The sequence below is a fragment of the Kryptolebias marmoratus genome, linkage group LG24 (genome assembly GCF_001649575.2).
Source record: "Kryptolebias marmoratus isolate JLee-2015 linkage group LG24, ASM164957v2, whole genome shotgun sequence".
NCBI classification, from domain to species: Eukaryota; Metazoa; Chordata; class Actinopteri; order Cyprinodontiformes; family Rivulidae; genus Kryptolebias; species Kryptolebias marmoratus.
The window spans coordinates 18,801,476-18,819,433 of NC_051453.1; the positions used below are offsets into that span (position 1 = coordinate 18,801,476).

Genomic DNA, 17,958 nt, shown 5'->3' on the forward strand with positions numbered 1-17,958 from the left:
TCACTGCACTCTTGGAGTTGGGCCTTTAGCGCTGTCTTCTGTTCAGAGAAAAGTTTAACAAAGTTCTTAAAGAGGATAATGTTGAACATAATGTTGCAAAGTTTAGATTGCTGTTAATTTGTCACACATACATAGTGACTCACTTCCCTGCTTTCCTGTAGGTCCATGGCTATCTGAGTGAGCCCCCCATCCCCAGAAATGAAAGCCCCCTGCAGTACTGGAAAAGCAACATGGCTCACTTTCCTGCCCTGGCCAAGGCGGCACGCAAGTACCTTTCAGCTCCATGTACAAGTGTGGACAGTGAACGTCTCTTTTCTGCTGCGTCACATATCGTTGATGAAAAGAGAAACAGGATCCAGTGTGAAAAAGCAGAAATGCTTCTCTTTGTAAAAAAAAATCTGCCTTTGCTAATGAAGGAGGCCTAGACTGTAATCCACAGTCACCCACAGGTGGAAACACTGTTTCAGTGTTGGGGACATTAATTTTCAGCACAAGCTTTAAGTTGGAAAATGTGCAAATACTACCATGTATTTTTGTGTTATAGTTATGTCCCAGTTCTAATATTTTTGTTTAACAATTTTATAGCTGGAACTTAAAATTATTTGCATTTTTTATGTTTGCCTGCTTGTGTAAACACTGTTTCAGTGTTGGGACATTTACTTTCTTGAATATTTACTAATTACAGTGCAAGTGGGAAAATGTGAACCTATGGTCAGGATAGACTTTTATGTTTTGATTTAGCATTTTTCACAGATTTGTGTTTAACTGGAGTAGACTTGTGGTTAAAACATGTTTTGCATTTTAACAATGCCTTGTTGCCATGAATACTGCCAAGTTTGATCAGTTGACCTTGTCCAGCTGTTGTTGGCATTATTTAGATTTATGATACAAACTTACTCCTAAGAGTTTTGTCAGTTTAGGGAGTTAAGTTGTACACACTTGTTACAAATTGAAATTATAAAAAGTAACACTCCTGGTTACTTGTTTTTTATGTTAGCTATGCAATCTTATTTGAAAGTTACACTTTTTGAAAAATAAAGCATTAAAAAAAATTCAATTTGCATAATTTTCAGTCTGTGCAAAATTTGATCGTTCCAGAAATGCAAGTGTTTTTGTGCGTGGGTGTAATATCGGTAAATATCGGTTATCGGCCATAACAACAATATTAATATCGGATATCGATATTGGCCCAAATTTTCATATCGGTGCATCCCTAATTTATTTAAAGTAGCTGAAGCCTAATAATCTATCATAGTTTGTCAGAAATGTACTTTTTGAAGAAAAGTGTAGAAGCATTAACTTGAGCTCTGACTGGAGTTGTTACTGTGAGCATGTTTAAATGTCTTTATCATGAAGCTGTTTTATTAAGTTTTGTGGTTATAGATAATAAACCTACCTACTTGTTGACTGTATTTACAGCTAACAGTCAATATTTGTATCAGTTCCTTAATAATCCTGTTTCTAATCCTGTTATATAAAAGTTATAGTGTAAAGTTAGGATCTAAAGCCACCAGCTGTACCCTTATACCCTTATAAAATGTAGAGCTATCACAATTTAATGTTTTTCCGCAATTCCTTCATTACTGAAAGCCAAGTAGATTTCTAAATGTCTTCTGTTTCTTCTTGTGTTTCATAATAAAATGTATTTTCTGATCTAATAAAACCACCATCGTGGTTAACTGGTCTTGGATCCAAAACTTAGTTTTGATGAAAACTACACAAAAATGTGGTTTTTAAAGGGAGGATTTAGGTTAAAAAGGTGCATTTCAGTAAACATACCACAGACAAAAGTACTTTGATGTTAAGTAGGCTGATAAAAACCTTTTTTGATAACTTAATCCAGTTTTAAAAGTGATATTCTAGCCATTTTGAAGTGATGTTCTCTGTAAAAGCTACGAACAGTTATTGTCTCACTCACTTAATGGTCTCAGTTTAGAGAAACATTTTAAGTCTGACAGGGCTGACGAGCTAACTGCTAGTCTGAACACAGCCAAGCCCAAAGTTGGTTGCTGCCGTCCCCTTCAGTATTAAAAAAAAAAACAGTTTTAGCAGTTATTGTAAATGTTGTTTCATAGACTTTTACACTGCCGTCAATTTCACATGATATCATTATTTACACAGAGTTCTGTGGCTATCTTCAAACACAATTAGGTGCAACAACGGTGAGCTGCAGCATTTCCTGTGCAGCCTGGGGTTAAATCCAGCAGGAATCTTGTAACTTCTGCCAATCTAACCATATAATGCAAAATGATGGTAGAGTTAAGGTCTGTGAAATAGTTAGCAGGACCCACTATGATTATTTTTTTAATTGAATATGTTTAAAGTTGACACTAATCCACTTTGATCTAAGTTACATTTGAATTAGCAGTTTGTTCTCTATTTCTGCAAACAGAGGTGGTTTAAAAAGCTATCTACAACAGGTGAGATAACATTTGTTCATAATTTTTACACAGAGCCCACCTTCAAAATGACTGGAATATCCCCTTAAAAGTCAGTTTAGCCCCATATTAAAGACAACTTAATGACGTTAGCAACAAGTTTTTCAGGAGCCCTCCTGCTTTATATAAACATCACAGGTGAAACTCACAGAGGAGTGTAAAGTAAGTGATACTGAGTAACTTCATTGTTGGAGCCACAGCAGATGACACTCGTGTTTGCATTACAACAACAGGCCGGGGACGTTATTGTCATGGAAAGGTCTAGGAGATGAGCTTAGAGAGGCGTGCCCCACCCAGATAGTGATATTGATACAGGTGGAAAGAGACGCCAACCGGTGGCTTCAGTCACACAAAGCCAACAGACGAGACAGGACGCTCACTTTTTATTCTGATGGATGGAAACCAATAAAGCCACAGGGTGAGATGGTTAATATCGTAACAAGTTGCATCTATAATTTGACTATTTAGATCTCATTGTAAACTTACAGGCAGCATTACGCTAACTTTGTTGTGTGACAAGCTTGCTATGCTCAGTGAATGTTTCGTGGTTGCATTTATCAGGTTTCCTGCTTCCTTGATGCAACTTTTTCGGACTGTGCTGATCTGAAACCTTGGCACGAGGGAGCCTGTGAGCTCCAGCAGCAGTTCTTTTTTTAGGTAACTTGTTCCAGCTTGTAAGGACTTCAGTCAGGTGCTTTGGGTTCTGGCGTCTGTCTGCCCACAGTCAGTGTATTTTACTGTGTGACTGCAGAATCAATTGTGTGATTTTTGTGTAACGTTCTCTGAGTGCGCCTAACTAGATTCATCAGAAATGTAATCCCCACTACGGCATTAGACCGTTGGATGTTCTTTTATGCACACAAAACAGCCCAGATTGATCAATTATTGACTTCTTTTCACTGTGCTGGACGTTGAATTACACTGAATGATAGAAACACTTTAAGGGTTTAATCTGTTTGCAGTCTCCTCCTTCAGTTCTCCATCAGGCTCCTGAGAGTCAAACGCTTTATTTTTTCCTCTAAAGAGTTAAAGCTGGGAGTGTGATTCAGACAGGAAAAAGTGATGGCCTCTTGGTTCTCTGCTCTGGAGGATTATTTATTCCTTCATGCAGACTGTGGGAACTGAAATATTCCTCTTCGGGCTGCCAGCTGAGCAGTTAACAGGAAGGAGGCTCCCAGAGCAGAAGGAGACGTTTGTGTTGTCATGGTGGCATAATCATAGTGGCTGCTGGAGTGCTGGAGGGATGAACGAGGCCTCTGCCACTGTATTATTTGAATGAGACGTAGATGATAGTCTATGCTGCCTGGCTGTGTAATTAAAAGCTTATTGTTGTATTCCACAGGTTCACTGACAGTGGTTTAGATGACTGCAAAGTGGCAGAAAAGCCAGCAGAGATTGAAAATTACTCAGCTCCACCCAGGACAGGAGCCAATCCTGACTGCAGACAGGGAGCTGCTGCTGCTACCGTGAACCACAAATCTATTTCTCACAGTCTCCCCGAGCCTGGTGACCACAGCCACGCAGAGCCGCTGTCGTCTGGGCAGAGGAGGAAGGCCTCTGCGCTGGAGAAGCCTCCCCCTACCAGAAGCCAAGACGTCAACTCCCACGAGTCCTTCACCAGCTCCCCGAGCGACGCCTTTACCCACCGCTCTGCAAACTTCGAACCGAACTCCGCTTTTTATCCCATCTACTCTGCAAAGGGCGATCCTGAGCAGGGCAAAGGACTTGTGAACAAAGGACAAGGGACAGTACATCATCCATCAACATCCAATCCTCAGCCTGGCCCCTCTCCGCCAGCTTCCTCCTACAGACCTTCAGGGCATTACAGCATGGAGGGGCAGCGCTCTCCCTCTCCACAGTTTTCTCCACAGAGACTCAGCGACAAGCCTCCAGTCTCTCTTCACAATGAAGAATCATACAGGTAACATATCTGTTAGATTTATCCTAAACGGCCATAGTGTTGCTGCATCTTGTAGCAGCCCAGTTTGAGGAGCTCCTGTGTTTTAATGCTACATAGAGGAAAAAAAGTCAGTAGAATCAACATGTGAGTGTCATCAGTTTGGGCATAACTTTCCTAAAAGCTGTTAGTTTATTTTCTTAATTCCAAACAAATCAGTATATTCTGTAGTGACCTTAGGGCTGTGGAAAAGGATTATTAGTCAGCTGAAACCAAAGGAGAGGGAGGAGTCTGCTTGTCTTAGATATTCCAGCTCACTGGGTATGGAAAAAATTCCAGCTGCCATCATGCAGTGAAACTTTGAATCAGCAACAAGAAACACGTCCTCTTTGAATGTCTTTTTATGAGATTTTCTCTGTTTCTCACGTTTCAGGATGGAACAAATCATTGAAAACCAGAATACTACAGTGAGAAAAGTGCCCATCAGGATCGTACGCTCCGAGGGAAGTGTGGAAAAGGAGAGTTCGCCATTTTTGCAGCAAAGTGACTTCCCACTCATTGAATCTGAGGGGCCTGATTTGGCCAGGCTCAGCAGCCTGGGAGCTCTGGGACAGGACTCTGTCTTCTGTGCCTTCACCCGTCAGAAGGAGCCCGACTATACTGCAGGTTCTCAGATGCAGCAGAGAGACGTATACATGACCACAGTGGGGGATCAGTCGGCGTCTAACAGCCAGCAGCCGCTGCAGACCACAGATGAGCCCATCAGAAAGCGAGAAACCACAGGCCTGACTGAGCAGGAGGACCAGAAGAGAGAGGAGCTGGCACGCGACATCATGGGGAAGGATAAATCACTGGCTGATATTCTGGATCAGAGCAAGATGAAGACCACAATGGACTTGATGGAGGGAATCTTTCCCCAAGGGGAGCAGCTGCTGGAAGGAGCTCATCAGCGCAGAAAGTTGCAGACAAACTCCCGGCCTGCAGAGGACAGGTGAGCCTCACACAGCCTCCACTCGAGTCAAAAAGAAGGGTCATCAATGTACCGTTCAGTAAGGGCACTCATAAATGGAGTCCATTCTGCAGTGGAAGAGGACTTCTTTTACTGGTTTAACTTCAAAATCTTCTCTACTTTTACTGATGCATACACTCTGCAGAGCAGTGTTATTTGAGTCTTTTGACTAAAGTATACTTTAGTTTTAGTCTTAGTTTTAGTAATCTAAACACAGAAACGGATTTAAATCTAATATAAAACACTTTTTATTTCTTTTTTTTTTAACCTGGCCATAATTTTTTTTTGCCATAAAGGAAAAGTACACAACCAAAATGACTGAGAGTAAATCTGTCACCTCTGGACAAGAGATTTATTGTTTCTAAGAACTAGTATGATGATAGTATGCTTTATTAAACTCTGTGAAAGATGTAGTACCAATTATGCAAAAACTACTACTAAAAATAACAATGATAGTAATACAGAATGAATAACTGAATTAAAAATATTATTTTTCATCTTGCTTTTAACAAAAATCTCAGTACCTTTTGTCAACGTTGGAGTCCTCGTGCTTTAATTTATATGCAGTTGTTGTCTTGTTTTCATCTGGAGAAAAGGTTGCTCTCATGAGTCGCAGAGCTTCGCTCTCGTGTCGCTGGAACTGTGAACATGTTCGAAAAATGTGCTAGAGAGTCATCACAGGTGTCTCAGTTTAGTTCAGCTGGAGCGTTTTTGTTGTTGCTGATACGTTTGTGAACTCCTGGCAAATTGTGGACCAAGCTTGGCTGGGAGTTTGTACAAACATGTCATTCAGCGCTATTCCAAGTGAAACTTTGTCTCCAACTGGACCCCAACAGTGAGATACTACTTTAAATATTCAGTAAAAGAAAACGCTCCTGTATCAGGATGTAGTTTTTCCTGTTTTAAGTCTTTTTAACGTCCTGTATACAGCTTTTAGAGAGAACCTGGACGTCTTTAAGACAAAGCTGTGTAATGCAATTCTTGTGCTGGTATCACATTTGGACTTCAGATTTGTGTGTTTTTCTGACATGAAGGCCTGTGATCACTCTCAGTATTACTTTGAGTAATTCTGACCTTAAAAACACTGAGTTGGTGTTTTAGTTTTGTTTGATTGTGTGAGAAAGTTCAACAAGTTTTCTTTCACTCCAGAGAAAAGGAGGACAGTATGGCGGTAGCTGTTGCCATGGTGACCAGTTCTACATATTACAGCATTTCAGCTCCCAAAGCTGAGCTTCTTATCAAAATGAAAGACATGCAGGATCAGAACAAGGAGGAAGACTCTGAAGATGAACTGGACATTGATTTGGCCAACAAAAAGGTAGCAAAAACCATTTCCTTCTTCCTGTTTGTAGCAATAATTTGTAATAAAGGTCTCAGTTTCATTTTGGTTCTGCACGTTTCGTTTCATGCAGCAAGAGCTGATCGACAGCCTCAGTAAGAAGCTTCAGGTGTTGCGAGAAGCTAAGGAGAGTCTTCTGGAGGACGTGCTGGACAACAACGCTCTGGGAAACGAGGTGGAGGTCCGAGTCCAGCAGGTCTGCAAACCCAACGAGCTGGAGAAGTTCCGGATGTTTGTCGGAGACCTGGACAAGGTGGTGAGCCTGCTGCTGTCGCTCTCGGGTCGCCTGGCCAGAGTGGAGAACGCCCTCAACAGCCTGGAGGAGGATGCTACTCCTGAGGAGAGAGTGAGTCAATCTTTGAAATGTTAAAGGTCGTTAAAATCGTTCTGTTGTGCATCTTTTTGAAAGTCTTCTTTAAATTTCTCCCTTCAGCGTACGTTGGTCGAGAAGAGGAAGCTGCTGATTCGACAGCACGAAGATGCAAAGGAGCTGAAGGAGAACCTGGACCGTCGAGAGCAGGTAGTTTATGACATCTTGTCTAACTACCTGCCAGAGGACAGCCTCGCGGACTATGAACACTTTGTGAAGATGAAGTCTGCGCTCATCATCGAGCAACGCAAGCTCGAGGACAAAATCAAACTGGGCGAGGAGCAGCTGAAATGTCTGACGGACAGCCTGCCTTTAGAGCAGAGGCTGGCTCTGTGAAAGGGCTGGATGCTGCTTGGTCAGAAACCACAACAAACCCTGAACAGAGTCTGCCCAAATGTGGTGCATGTCACCGTCATGGCCAGCAGAGGGAGACAAAGATCAGAACCTGGAGAAAATACCCTGTTGCAAACAAGAACTAGTGTTTTCTTTCTTTTTTTTTTTTGTTCCTGTACTTCCTATTTCCTGTACCAGACTGCGATGGAGGAGGATGCTACTCCTTTGCCACCATTTGGACTGATGCAACTTCTCAGCAACTCCCTTTCTGATAGATGCTGCTTTTTCTTGCATCATCCAGCAACTACATCTAAAACATCCTGAATGCCATTTTTACTTTGTCTGTTGTTTTGTTTTTTTTAGTAATTTATTATAGACTTTCGAATCTACAAAAAAGGGGGACAGTATTTTTGTCATCAACGGATCTGAGCAGCCATGCTACCTGATGTGTTATTTGCTGTATGAGTATTTATCATGTTTAATTTTATCACATGATCTTTAGAATTCAAATATTTCAGTAAATTCAACTTCAGTTCCATTAACATGTTAATTTATGGTATTTTTACATTTTGTGGCGATCCTGACATTCCTTCTGAGAACAGACTTCAGTGACAAACAAAAGCTGAACATGTAGGAGTGTGAAGTTCAGCTGAATGAATGAGTGAATGTCCAGCTTATTACCACTGGTACTGTATCATTACATGACGTCACTATGTTCTGTTTTACACGGTGAAAACATTGAATGCACAGTTAACCGCTGTTGTTACTGTTGATTTGAGCATTAAATTTGGTTGATCTTCTTGCAACAAAAAACATGAAACAATCATTTCAAACCAGTTAGACTAATTAAATATTAAAGCGCTCAGACTTGAAAGGTGAAGTCAGACTAGCTGAAGGTGTTTATGGTTCCACACACTTCATCAGCTGGAATCTGCCATGTCAAATACTTGTATAGCTCATGACAACAGAAGTCATCTCAAGGCACTGTACAAAAGAAGAAACAAGTCATTGGTGACAGTGGAAAGGAAAAACTCCCTTTTAACAGGAAGAAACCTCCAGCAGAACCAGAACCACAACCAGGATGGGTGGCCATCTGCTGGGGTTAGAGAGGAAAGGAAAGAGATACAGACATGATGGGTCCAGGTGGAGTTTCTATTGGAAGAAAGACAAAGAAAAACATGTTAATGATAGAAATAATTACAGTAGAGAGATTAAAGACAGAATCAAATGTGGTCAGTTTGTCCTCCAGCAGTCTGATCCTAAAGCAGCATAAATAAGGGAGAGCTCAGGAAACCTAAGCCAACCCTTAATATAGGATTTATCAAAAAGAAACACAGACAGAAACTGGAAGTTGGTTCAACAAGACAGGAGCCTGATGACTGAAAGCTCTGCCTCCTGCTCTCCAAGTAAACCTGCAGGCTGAGAGTGAAGAGCTCTGTTAGGGAAATATGAAACAATAAGATCTCTAATATGAGATGGAGCTTGGTTGTTGAGAGCTTTGTATGTAAGAAGTAAGATTTTAAAATCTATTCTGAATTAGACAGGGAGCCAATGGAGAGAAGCTAAAACTGGAAAAATCTGATCTCTTCTCCTAACTTGAATCAGAACTCTGGCAGCAGCATTTTGGATCAGCTAAAGACTTTAAATACGCTTTTGGACACACAGATAATAAAGAATTACAGTAGTCCAGCCTAGACGTGATAAATGCACGGAGCAGCTTTTCTGCTTCATTTTGAGACAAGATGTTTCTAATTTAGTGATATTTTGAAGGTGGAGGAAAGCAGACCTGGTAATATTTCTAATGTAGGGGTCAAAAGACACATCCTGATCAAAGATGACACCAAGAGCAACGAAGAGTGCTGACATCCCAGAGAGGACTTGAAATAATTTCTTCTCCAGAGTCAACCATTAACTTCGCCACACCCTGTTCTCCGCTGATAGCCTGGCAGAACATGGAGCCCTGTTAAGACTTCCAGGTGTGTTTGGGCGCAGAGCTGAAGTGACATGTGGAGAGTTGCTCGGAGGGCGGTTGGTGGTGGCAGGGAATCGCTTCGTACGAATACAGCATCTGTGGAAGGGTACTGAAAACGGGTGTGATGGTGAGTAAATGCAGGAAACTTCACGGACTTCCATCCGTGTTTTGCTGTTGAATCTTCATAGATTTACAGGAACAATCATTAACTCCAGTGTTGCCTGAACAGATTGTACTCTGTAAATGGAGGCGCAAACCATATTTACATGTTATTCTAGACAAGCACCTTTTTTTTGACGTTTTTTAAACATTCAGGCTATAAAACCTCAGGGGGGTTTACCCAAGCAGGGTTAGTAAAGGTTTGACAAAGCAATCCTGAGTCCGTGTTGTTCTGCCAGCTGTTGTCTTATTTCTTCAGACCATATCTTCTTTTTCCCTCTTTTAGTTAAATACAAATTAAATGAAGCACTTTATGCGTCAGCTATAGTGAAAGGTCCTTAGAGGAAGTTTTATGGTTAATGCAAAGACATTTATAAGGTGATTTTTCTCTCCTTTTTTTTTCTTTTTGAGTTTCACATGAGAACCTGCAGCCCGCGGTGCTGTGGATGAGGTAGAAGTTCGTTTAAAACCTCTGCAGCTAAATATAGCAACTCAATTAGGAGAGCAGCTGAGAAAATATGAAATGCCCTTTAAATATGGGCTGAAACAAGCTGCCGCGCAGGTTATAGCTGAGAAAACCTTCAACTAAAAGTGCATTTTCCTGTGTTTCCAGCAGGAGTGATGGCGCCCCGTAGCCCGCTGACTTTCTGAGTGGCACCGGTCACACGGGACAGGGATGATTTACCTGGCCCACACAGCCCACTGGCAGTTCGTGGGGCTAATAGCCGGCGTCCTGGCGTGGATCCTCACCATGACCACAGCTGGCAACAACGAGTGGCGGCTGTGGCACGTGGCTGACCTCTCCGTCATCACCTCAGGTGAGGCCTGGGTGGGCATCTGGAGGGCGTGCTTCTACAGCCACGTCCTGCCCGGAGCCGAGAACTGCCGGAGCCTCAGGATCTCGGACCCCTTCGTTCCAGTGGAGATCCCGGCAGCTCAGGTTCTCATGGTAGTGGCGGTGATCTCTGGCCTGGTGGGGAACATCTGCGCTGCGGTGGCCATGAGGATGGCCTACTTCTCAGTGGAAGACCGTAGGAACATCAGGATGGTTTTTGTGACGGCGGCGGTTCTTTACCTGCTTACAGCCATGTTCCTGTTGGTTCCTCTGGTGTGGAACGTGACCTCTGTTCTGAACAACAGAACCATAGCCTTTCCGCTGGAGTTCCACCTCCCTGCCGCTCCTGTGAGCCAGAGGGTTGGTTCGGCCATTGGTATGGGTCTCTTTGCCTCCATCCTGATGCTCATAAGTGGCGTCCTCTTCCTCTGCTACCGGTATGTGTGGCATGCCCTGGAGGAACCCAGGGACCCGCTCAATGGCCCCTGGATTGCAACAACACCGACAAAGACCTCTCAATTGTCCAAAGAAGACGGCCAGGGGGTGGATAATCCTGCATATCACTGTGAAGAAACCTCATGATACACAGCTAAAAGACTGGGAACAAAAGCACCTGATTTAAGCAGATTTATTATCAGAACTTTTCATTGAACGTTCAAATTTTTCTGACGAGAACATCATCCAGAATAACAGCTTTATGTCCCAGAACTCCATTCCACCATAACCCCTTGTCTTTATCTCTCTTGTGGACCCTAATGACCACTTAGGAGGGAGGGGAGGAAGAGTGATTTGCATTTGAGTTCAACTTGCCAAAAAAAAAAAAAAACAAAACAAACAAAAATAAAACTGAGCAACTCCAAACTGTTCAGGTTGAATTGAGAAAAGTCCTTGATGACTCTGAAACTCCAGAGACAAAATGTCCACCTGGTATCAGTGCTGTATATCCGTTGCCAGGATACATAGTAACCTTTAATTTGTGGGGGGTTTTTTTTCAGTTTACATGTGTCACGTCAGGTGTTGTTTCACCATAGTTTTGAACTATCAGTTGTAACTCGACTCACAGAAACTTCCCATAGGGCTCAGGTGAGCCCTTATTTTACCCTCATCACAACAAATTTACTTACAGAGTGTGGTTCAGGTTCGCATTTGTGCTGTAAATACTATGTTTGTGTGTAGAACTGAGAGGATCAAACAACCGAATCAAGCTGATACAAAGAATGGGCTTCATCATATCAAAATCGTAATATCTTTGGCAATATTTCAGTTGGATGCAAATAGAACTCACACATGACCTGTCCTGTCAACAAGCTTTTTATATGAGTGTTTCACGAGTTCACGTGTCTCATTAAAGCTGAAAGTTGGACTGAAGGTCATGGACTGATTGTTATCCACTGGTGTCGTAACAAACTTTATTTTCGCAGCGTTATCAAGAAGTGCTGTCAGCAGAAATCTGCCTGAGCCTCCCTGGGTCTGTGATGACTGATCTGAGCTCTCACCACACAGAACCGGGGGTGGGAGGGGATGAACCCGCCGAGCTGTGTGTGTGTGTGTGTGTGTGTGTGTGTGGGGAGGGTGGGGATTAGACAGTCAGGTTGACTTGGGGCCCAGCTCATACGACCTGTGTAGGAGGCTGACGAGAGCAGGCATGTGAGAGTTTGGAGAGGGGGCTGGATTGCGTTTGTTGCCAGGGAAAGCACACACACACACACACACACACACAGTAGCTAGCTGATGAAGAACAGAAGACCCTCTTCACTTCAGGTGAGCACGTCTCAGGAGTGATGGATGGTAGAGCAGTGGTGACCGCAGCAGAAGCACTCAGGTGGTAAATGCTCAGACTCGTAAACAAAATCGCTTAGCATTAGCACTCGCATTCCTTGAAAGAATGCATTGTGCAAAATGCAAATACAACAGAGACTGGCAAGGTTTTAAGCCTAAACGTTCTGCAATATGTAACACTCAAAGTATGGGTTGGAGTGATTCTCAGCTACTACCACACCAAATTATAGCTCAGTTTGTTAAAGCAATGTTAAAGGTTGTGCAGCTGATGTTTCAGATGTGTGACAGTCAGCAGAAATCAGAGGTGAGCTTTTTTTTTTAAAGGAAACTCCCCATATTTTAACAATCAGGTCACAAGTGGGAGCGGTGTGACACTGATAAATGTCATTTCAAGACCTATAACATCTCAAAGCGATAGTTCGGATCTTTTAAAGTGGGATTTTGTGGAAGGTTCATGAACGATTAATATCTTACCTGTTGTAGGTAACTCTTTGAACAACCTGAATTTGGAAAAAAAAAAAAAAAACAAGAGTTCCATTCTGGTTTGATTAAGCTAACAGCTAGTTCAAGACCAAAGTGCATTGTTGCCGTCTTAAAACAACCTAAATCAAAAGTATTTCACAGCAGCTAATGCGAATGCTGTTATGTTGCATTACATGGTTATACCATAAAGATATTATGGTATTCCTGGCAGGTGTGCCTGGGGCTGCATCAAAAGTGCTTCAAACAACTGCTGCTGCAACTTTTGCAGTTTGATAACCATTAAATTCTTTGTGAATACCCGTATAATACAAAATTCATATTGATATAAAAGTTTCTAAAATAGTAAATACAAGAACTGCTAAGAAAAAAAATTATACGATTGGTGTTTTAACATGGTACAAATCCATTTTGGTCTTGACTCTGCTCAGGCTTAAACTCTTTCTCCAAACTGAGGTCGTTCAAAGAGCTATCTGCAACAGGTATGATAGTAGTTGCTCATAACCTTTTCATACAACCCCACCTCCAAAACTCTGAACCGTCCCTTTACTTTATTACTGCCAGAGAACTTTGGGCCAGTTGTCAAAGTTTAACAGAGTCTCTGATTATCTTTATCTCCATCTGCACTGTCATTTCCACAGTTCATAAACCATTTGGTGACGTTTTAGCAGCATAAACACACTGTTTGCTTATCAACCCTCCCCCAGAGTAGGTTTGTTTGTTTGTTCGCACTCAGATGAGTTTGATCATAATTTGTTATGAAGAAGATATGTCATTTCCTGTTTGTTGTAACGATCAACACAAAGAATCGTCTCAGTTTTATTTATTTATTTTTTTCCTTCAGCGAGACAAGAAGCCCTCCCTGTCCTGAAAGCCTGTGTGGCGTCAGACGTTACCACGGGGCCTCTCGATCTACGCTCCCGTGGCTCTCGAAGGGCCCACGGAGCCACTGCTGGCCACTCAGGAGTGAAGTCTGGCATGCCTCAGGCCCCTCAGGAGACGTGCTTCTGGGACAGCATCATTATGGCTTATTAACTTGATTCTGTAGGAGCCGAGTCCTCAGAAAGCCCTACTGATGCAGTGTGAAGGTTGGTAAATCATCCTCCTGCCATGCAATAACACATTACCTTCACTGTACCTGTGTGCCTGGAAACGACACAGACTGTCCCGGAGACCAGAGAGCAGGTGACACACTCTGACCTCGCACAAATTTGTGTAATTATGTCAACTTGTGCTGCATTCTTCTCAGTACACGCCGACCATTAAAGCATTCATTAAACACAGCTTAGCTCAGCGAGTGACCGGGAAATCTGATGGAATTAGACTCAAGCTGTGTTTCCACCGCCGCAGACACACCTGACAAACCAAGACAGGGGTTTTATTTAGTCCCTGACCCCCCTCAGACAGCCGTCTGAAGGTGAACAAGGAAATGAGTGCCCATGTATTAAATTAACCTCTGATGTAACTGAGGACAAATCAAATACTGATCATTTTCCCAACATAAATGTAAAAAAAATACAAGATATTCAGCTGATTTTATTAAAAACTATGTATCAGAACGGGACAATTACCTATTTATTGAGATAAAATAGACGCCTTAAGTGAATAATCAGAAAAGGCTGAACAACAGCTTATTAAAAGACGAGCATTTCTTGAAAGAATGCATATCGTCCACCATCTGAAATGGATTTACTCCAAAAATTAATCAGCTGTAGTTGCATATCCAGGGAATACTGTCTGAGAGTTTTATTAAAATCTGTCTAGTAGTTCATGAGATATTTTGCTAACAGACAGACAGATATGACACCAGCTTTGTTGCCAAAGTTTTAAGCAAAGACGTGGCACAACGTGCATTGCACACAGTAAGTGTTGTGGATGACAGTCAGCTACGACAACACCGACTTTTAGCTCAGTATCTGTAAAACTGAATCAGTCGTTGTCATGTTTGTGTCAGCTGGCAGTGGCGGCCATCTTGAATTGATTTGACCGCAAAAGTTAACCAGTTGTAGACCAGTTGTAATCCAATGATTACTTTCTGAGAGTTTCATTCAAATCAGTGGTTCGTGAGATATTTTAATAACAGAGAAACAGGGTGACACCAACAGTTTTAAGCAGAAATATTTTGCAGTCAGCTAGCGCTCAGAGTAGGACTAAAATATGACTCTCAGCTACGACCATTCCAAATTTCAGCTAAATAACTGTGAAACTGATAACCACGTGGCTCTTTTTGTGTTTGCTAAGGTTGTCTAGCTGTGGCATCTTTTGACTCTAAAGGTTAGCCAGTTGTAGATGTTCATCCAGTGATTACTTCCTGATTGTATGTATCCAGTGCTTCATGGGATATTTTGCTAACAGACAGCCAAACACGCTTTGGCACAGGCAAAAAAAAAAAAAAAGAAAACATTATCGCTCCACCCCATTCTCAAACAAGCAAAACAAATAAGGCACAGAAAAAATTCATCAAGGAGCAACACTTAGCTTTCAGAACAATGTACAATCACAGCAAGCGTAACGAAATATAGTTTTCATTTTTGGTTTCAGTGAAAAATCAGTGTTTTATACCTTCTATATTAAGAAAAACTCTGTCTACTTATCATAGCAGGTTGTCTGGACATGTAATGTCTGATTGTAAGTTTTTTGTTTTTTCTTATAAACTGTTATACATTATCTTGCATTTGATCATAAAACAATCATTTCCATTATTGGTGCAGAGCAGTTTGAAGTGCGGCTCCAGAGGCGTGCGCCCTGGTTAAACGTACTCAAAGCGTTTTCTGAGGTTGCCGTCTGTGCTCTTCGCCTGGTACCTCCTCTGCGGGACGGGCTGAGGCTCCACCTGTAAGCACGTGCAGGAGGTGACCATGATCAGCCCGGCCACGATGAGGAGGAACCCCGCCACCCAGCCGCAGAACAATGCGTCTCCAAACTCCCAGCGAGGCACCACGTCCGGTACTTTCTCATCAAAGAAATGAGTCACTGCTAAATGGGCTGTGTAGCAGACGGGGATCAGACACAGCACTCCAGAAATCATCCCCAGACCCCCCCCTGCGATGGTTAGAGTCCTCTTGGTTTGGGAGCCGCCGCAGTCGCTGCAGCTGTGGATCAGGGACAGCCCAGGTGTGGCCACAAGGATTCCCAGCATGCCTACGGCCAGCGAGGTACACATGAAGATGCGAGCCAGCTTGAGATGACTGGAGAGGCCCAGCAGGCTGTCGTAAGACCTACACTCCATGCCTCCAATGTCCTGGACCACGCAGGTCTCCCACAGGCCCAGGTCGTAGCTCTCCACAGGCAGCAGAGCGGTGGACTTGGTCAGCCACTGCGGTAAGATGGTGGTGGCTAGGGCGCACAGCCATGCCCCGATGTAGACCAGCATCCCCAGCAGCTCCAGGGCGCAGGCGGACGTGCCCATGCTTCACTCGCCGGCCTCCACGCTTTGAAAGAGCCACGAGGGTTCGCCTTCTCCGCCTGTGGGTGGAAGAGGGCTCTCGGTGTCCGGGCGAAGTGTCGATTGGTGATTAGAGCTGGACTGCTTGGATTCAAGGGGCTCGTTTCACAAGCAGCTCCCTCCCAGAGGAGCACACATCCTCTGTGGCAGAAAGGAGAGAGGTCCAGTTCGGCCCTCCCCTTCGTGATCCCTCTGCTCCCGCTGCCGTGGCAATGGGCAGCAGGGGTAGAGGCAGAGATGGCCATTGTCAAACAGTTTCCCAAAACTGCAAGCCACACGAGATGCCATTAAATAGAGACAGGAAATGTATTCATTTCACACAGGAAAAGTTGCCACCCAGATGTATATCTTTTCATCTCTGGTGATGTTAGAGCATAAACAAAACAAATCAGCTATTTGTCACTAAACGAGCAAAGGAACTGGATCCAGATGTAAAACATCCATATAATTACAACAAAAAACCTTATCTCTACAAGAAGAATAAAATCAGGACAAAGACAATGAGATTTAATAATATCAAAGGATATTTGATCACATTCATCAGTTCGGGCGATCACAGTCAGGCTCTTTCCTGCATGTGACTGATTGTGAAACAACAGAGCAGCTTATTGTCTGCTGTCTTACGAACACTGCAGAGCCTGTGGGAAACGACTGTAGGAGGCTAGAGATCAAAGCTGAGATGTGAGAAAATGTTTCCCATTCTTAAACAGACCAAAAGCCGTTCGAACCACAAACAACAACGACAACAAAAAAAAAAAGGCACAAGATAAAACCATTGTCAGCGGAGCTGAAGGCTCTGATGTCCTGACAAAGACTCGCAGAAAACGTGACAGAATCAAAAAGGAGGCTTGTGTTTGTTTTCTCGCTGTGTGAGAAGCACAACTTCAGCGGAAATTCTCCCCCTCTGTGTCTCAGGTGAAAAAGAGAGCAGAAATCCCCTTCCTGATTTGTTCTTCGTGTGTTTCACGTCAAGCCAAATTTTTGTTTCTGCAACAGAAATGTGCAGAAAACGGAGGAAATGGGTGTCGTTGGTGCAGTTCCTTGAGTCATTCACATGAGGCCGACAAACCTCTTGGATGGCAAATATTCAACTCCACGTCAGTGCAGGCTGAGCACTCATAAAAACTTACATGACTTACTTCTATTGAGACTGAAGGGTTTACTTACTTAAAAAATTTTTTTAGCTACTTTTGTAAGGAGATTCCATTCTTTAGTTCTCTTTTTACCACAGATGTTATCTTACATTCAAGTCAGATGACATATTTGTTTTGGACCTATGTGAAATTGGGTTTTGGCCCTGAGCTTTATATTGTTAATTCAGTGGAATATACATGTAATTTATTCTTTATTTAACTAAAATCAAAACTTTTGACATTTGCCCGTCCCTCGTCATGATTCTGTGATGGTCCTGACCAGGTTCATAGCAAACCTTATCTAGATCCCATCTGATGTAAAAATGTCCACCTATCCTGTTGATTAAATATATTGATGTTGTTGTGTTTGTATACAGAAAATGCTGAAGCACTGGCTTGATTTTGTTTTTCTATCGACACATAAACAAGTTAGCTAAGAACCGACTTAAAATGGATTTAGGGTTAGGGCTGACAGGCAAGAACAATCTGTGTCCTTGTCTGATTGTCGCTGTTACACAAATTTATGTGTCAATTTATGAATGACTTGTCTGTTTTACAATTTTTTTCTCCCTTTCCAGAGCTTAGGCCAGGCAGAATAAGCACTGTCCTCCTACCACTATGACAACCTTTCTACCAAAGTTACAAGCAGTCCTGTTTTTTTGTTTTTATTTTTTTGGTTGTGGTTATTTAGCTTTCGTTTTGGATTTATAAATTTAGGGAAGCAGCCCGAGTCCAACAGTCAATTGCGTGGCTGGTTCAGGGCTTTCTG

General features: G+C 42.7%; 3 protein-coding genes across 7 annotated transcripts in view; 2 read left to right on the plus strand and 1 right to left on the minus strand.

Moving 5' to 3' along the window:
• Nucleotides 1-8,199, plus strand: part of shroom2a (shroom family member 2a) — a 35,008-nt gene extending 26,809 nt beyond the window's left edge. For 3 of the 4 annotated variants that reach the window (XM_017423492.3, XM_017423494.3, XM_017423495.3), the window contains 5 exons: nt 3,781-4,359; nt 4,769-5,326; nt 6,494-6,662; nt 6,757-7,029; nt 7,117-7,389. In XM_017423492.3, the coding sequence (XP_017278981.1) occupies nt 3,781-4,359; nt 4,769-5,326; nt 6,494-6,662; nt 6,757-7,029; nt 7,117-7,389 (1,852 nt within the window). Of the gene's footprint in view, nt 1-3,780; nt 4,360-4,768; nt 5,327-6,493; nt 6,663-6,756; nt 7,030-7,116 lie in introns of all 4 variants that reach the window. The other variant, XM_017423490.3, reaches the window with a different exon arrangement.
• Nucleotides 8,200-9,310: 1,111 nt separating this feature from the next.
• cldn34a (claudin 34a) lies at nt 9,311-11,720 on the plus strand. Of its 2 annotated transcripts, none has more exons than XM_025007486.2 (2): nt 9,311-9,485; nt 10,134-11,720. In XM_025007486.2, the coding sequence occupies exon 2, from the start codon at nt 10,194-10,196 to the stop codon at nt 10,932-10,934; it is 741 nt and encodes a 246-aa protein (XP_024863254.1). In that variant the 5' UTR covers nt 9,311-9,485; nt 10,134-10,193; the 3' UTR covers nt 10,935-11,720. The 2 variants fall into 2 exon arrangements, with proteins under 2 accessions (XP_024863254.1, XP_017278904.1); XM_017423415.3 differs by having other exon boundaries at nt 9,314-9,485; nt 10,131-11,720.
• Nucleotides 11,721-14,975: 3,255 nt separating this feature from the next.
• LOC108240182 (putative claudin-24) lies at nt 14,976-17,112 on the minus strand. Its single transcript, XM_025007484.2, has one exon. It carries the CDS (start codon nt 16,018-16,020, stop codon nt 15,361-15,363), a length of 660 nt encoding a protein of 219 aa, XP_024863252.1. The 5' UTR covers nt 16,021-17,112; the 3' UTR covers nt 14,976-15,360.
• Between the last annotated feature and the right edge of the window lie 846 nt (nt 17,113-17,958).

Bases quoted from the DNA above. Each gene is read 5' to 3' on its own strand.
- LOC108240182 (XM_025007484.2), bottom strand. From the start codon at position 16,020: ATGGGCACGTCCGCCTGCGCCCTGGAGCTGCTGGGGATGCTGGTCTAC.
- cldn34a (XM_025007486.2), top strand. From the start codon at position 10,194: ATGATTTACCTGGCCCACACAGCCCACTGGCAGTTCGTGGGGCTAATA.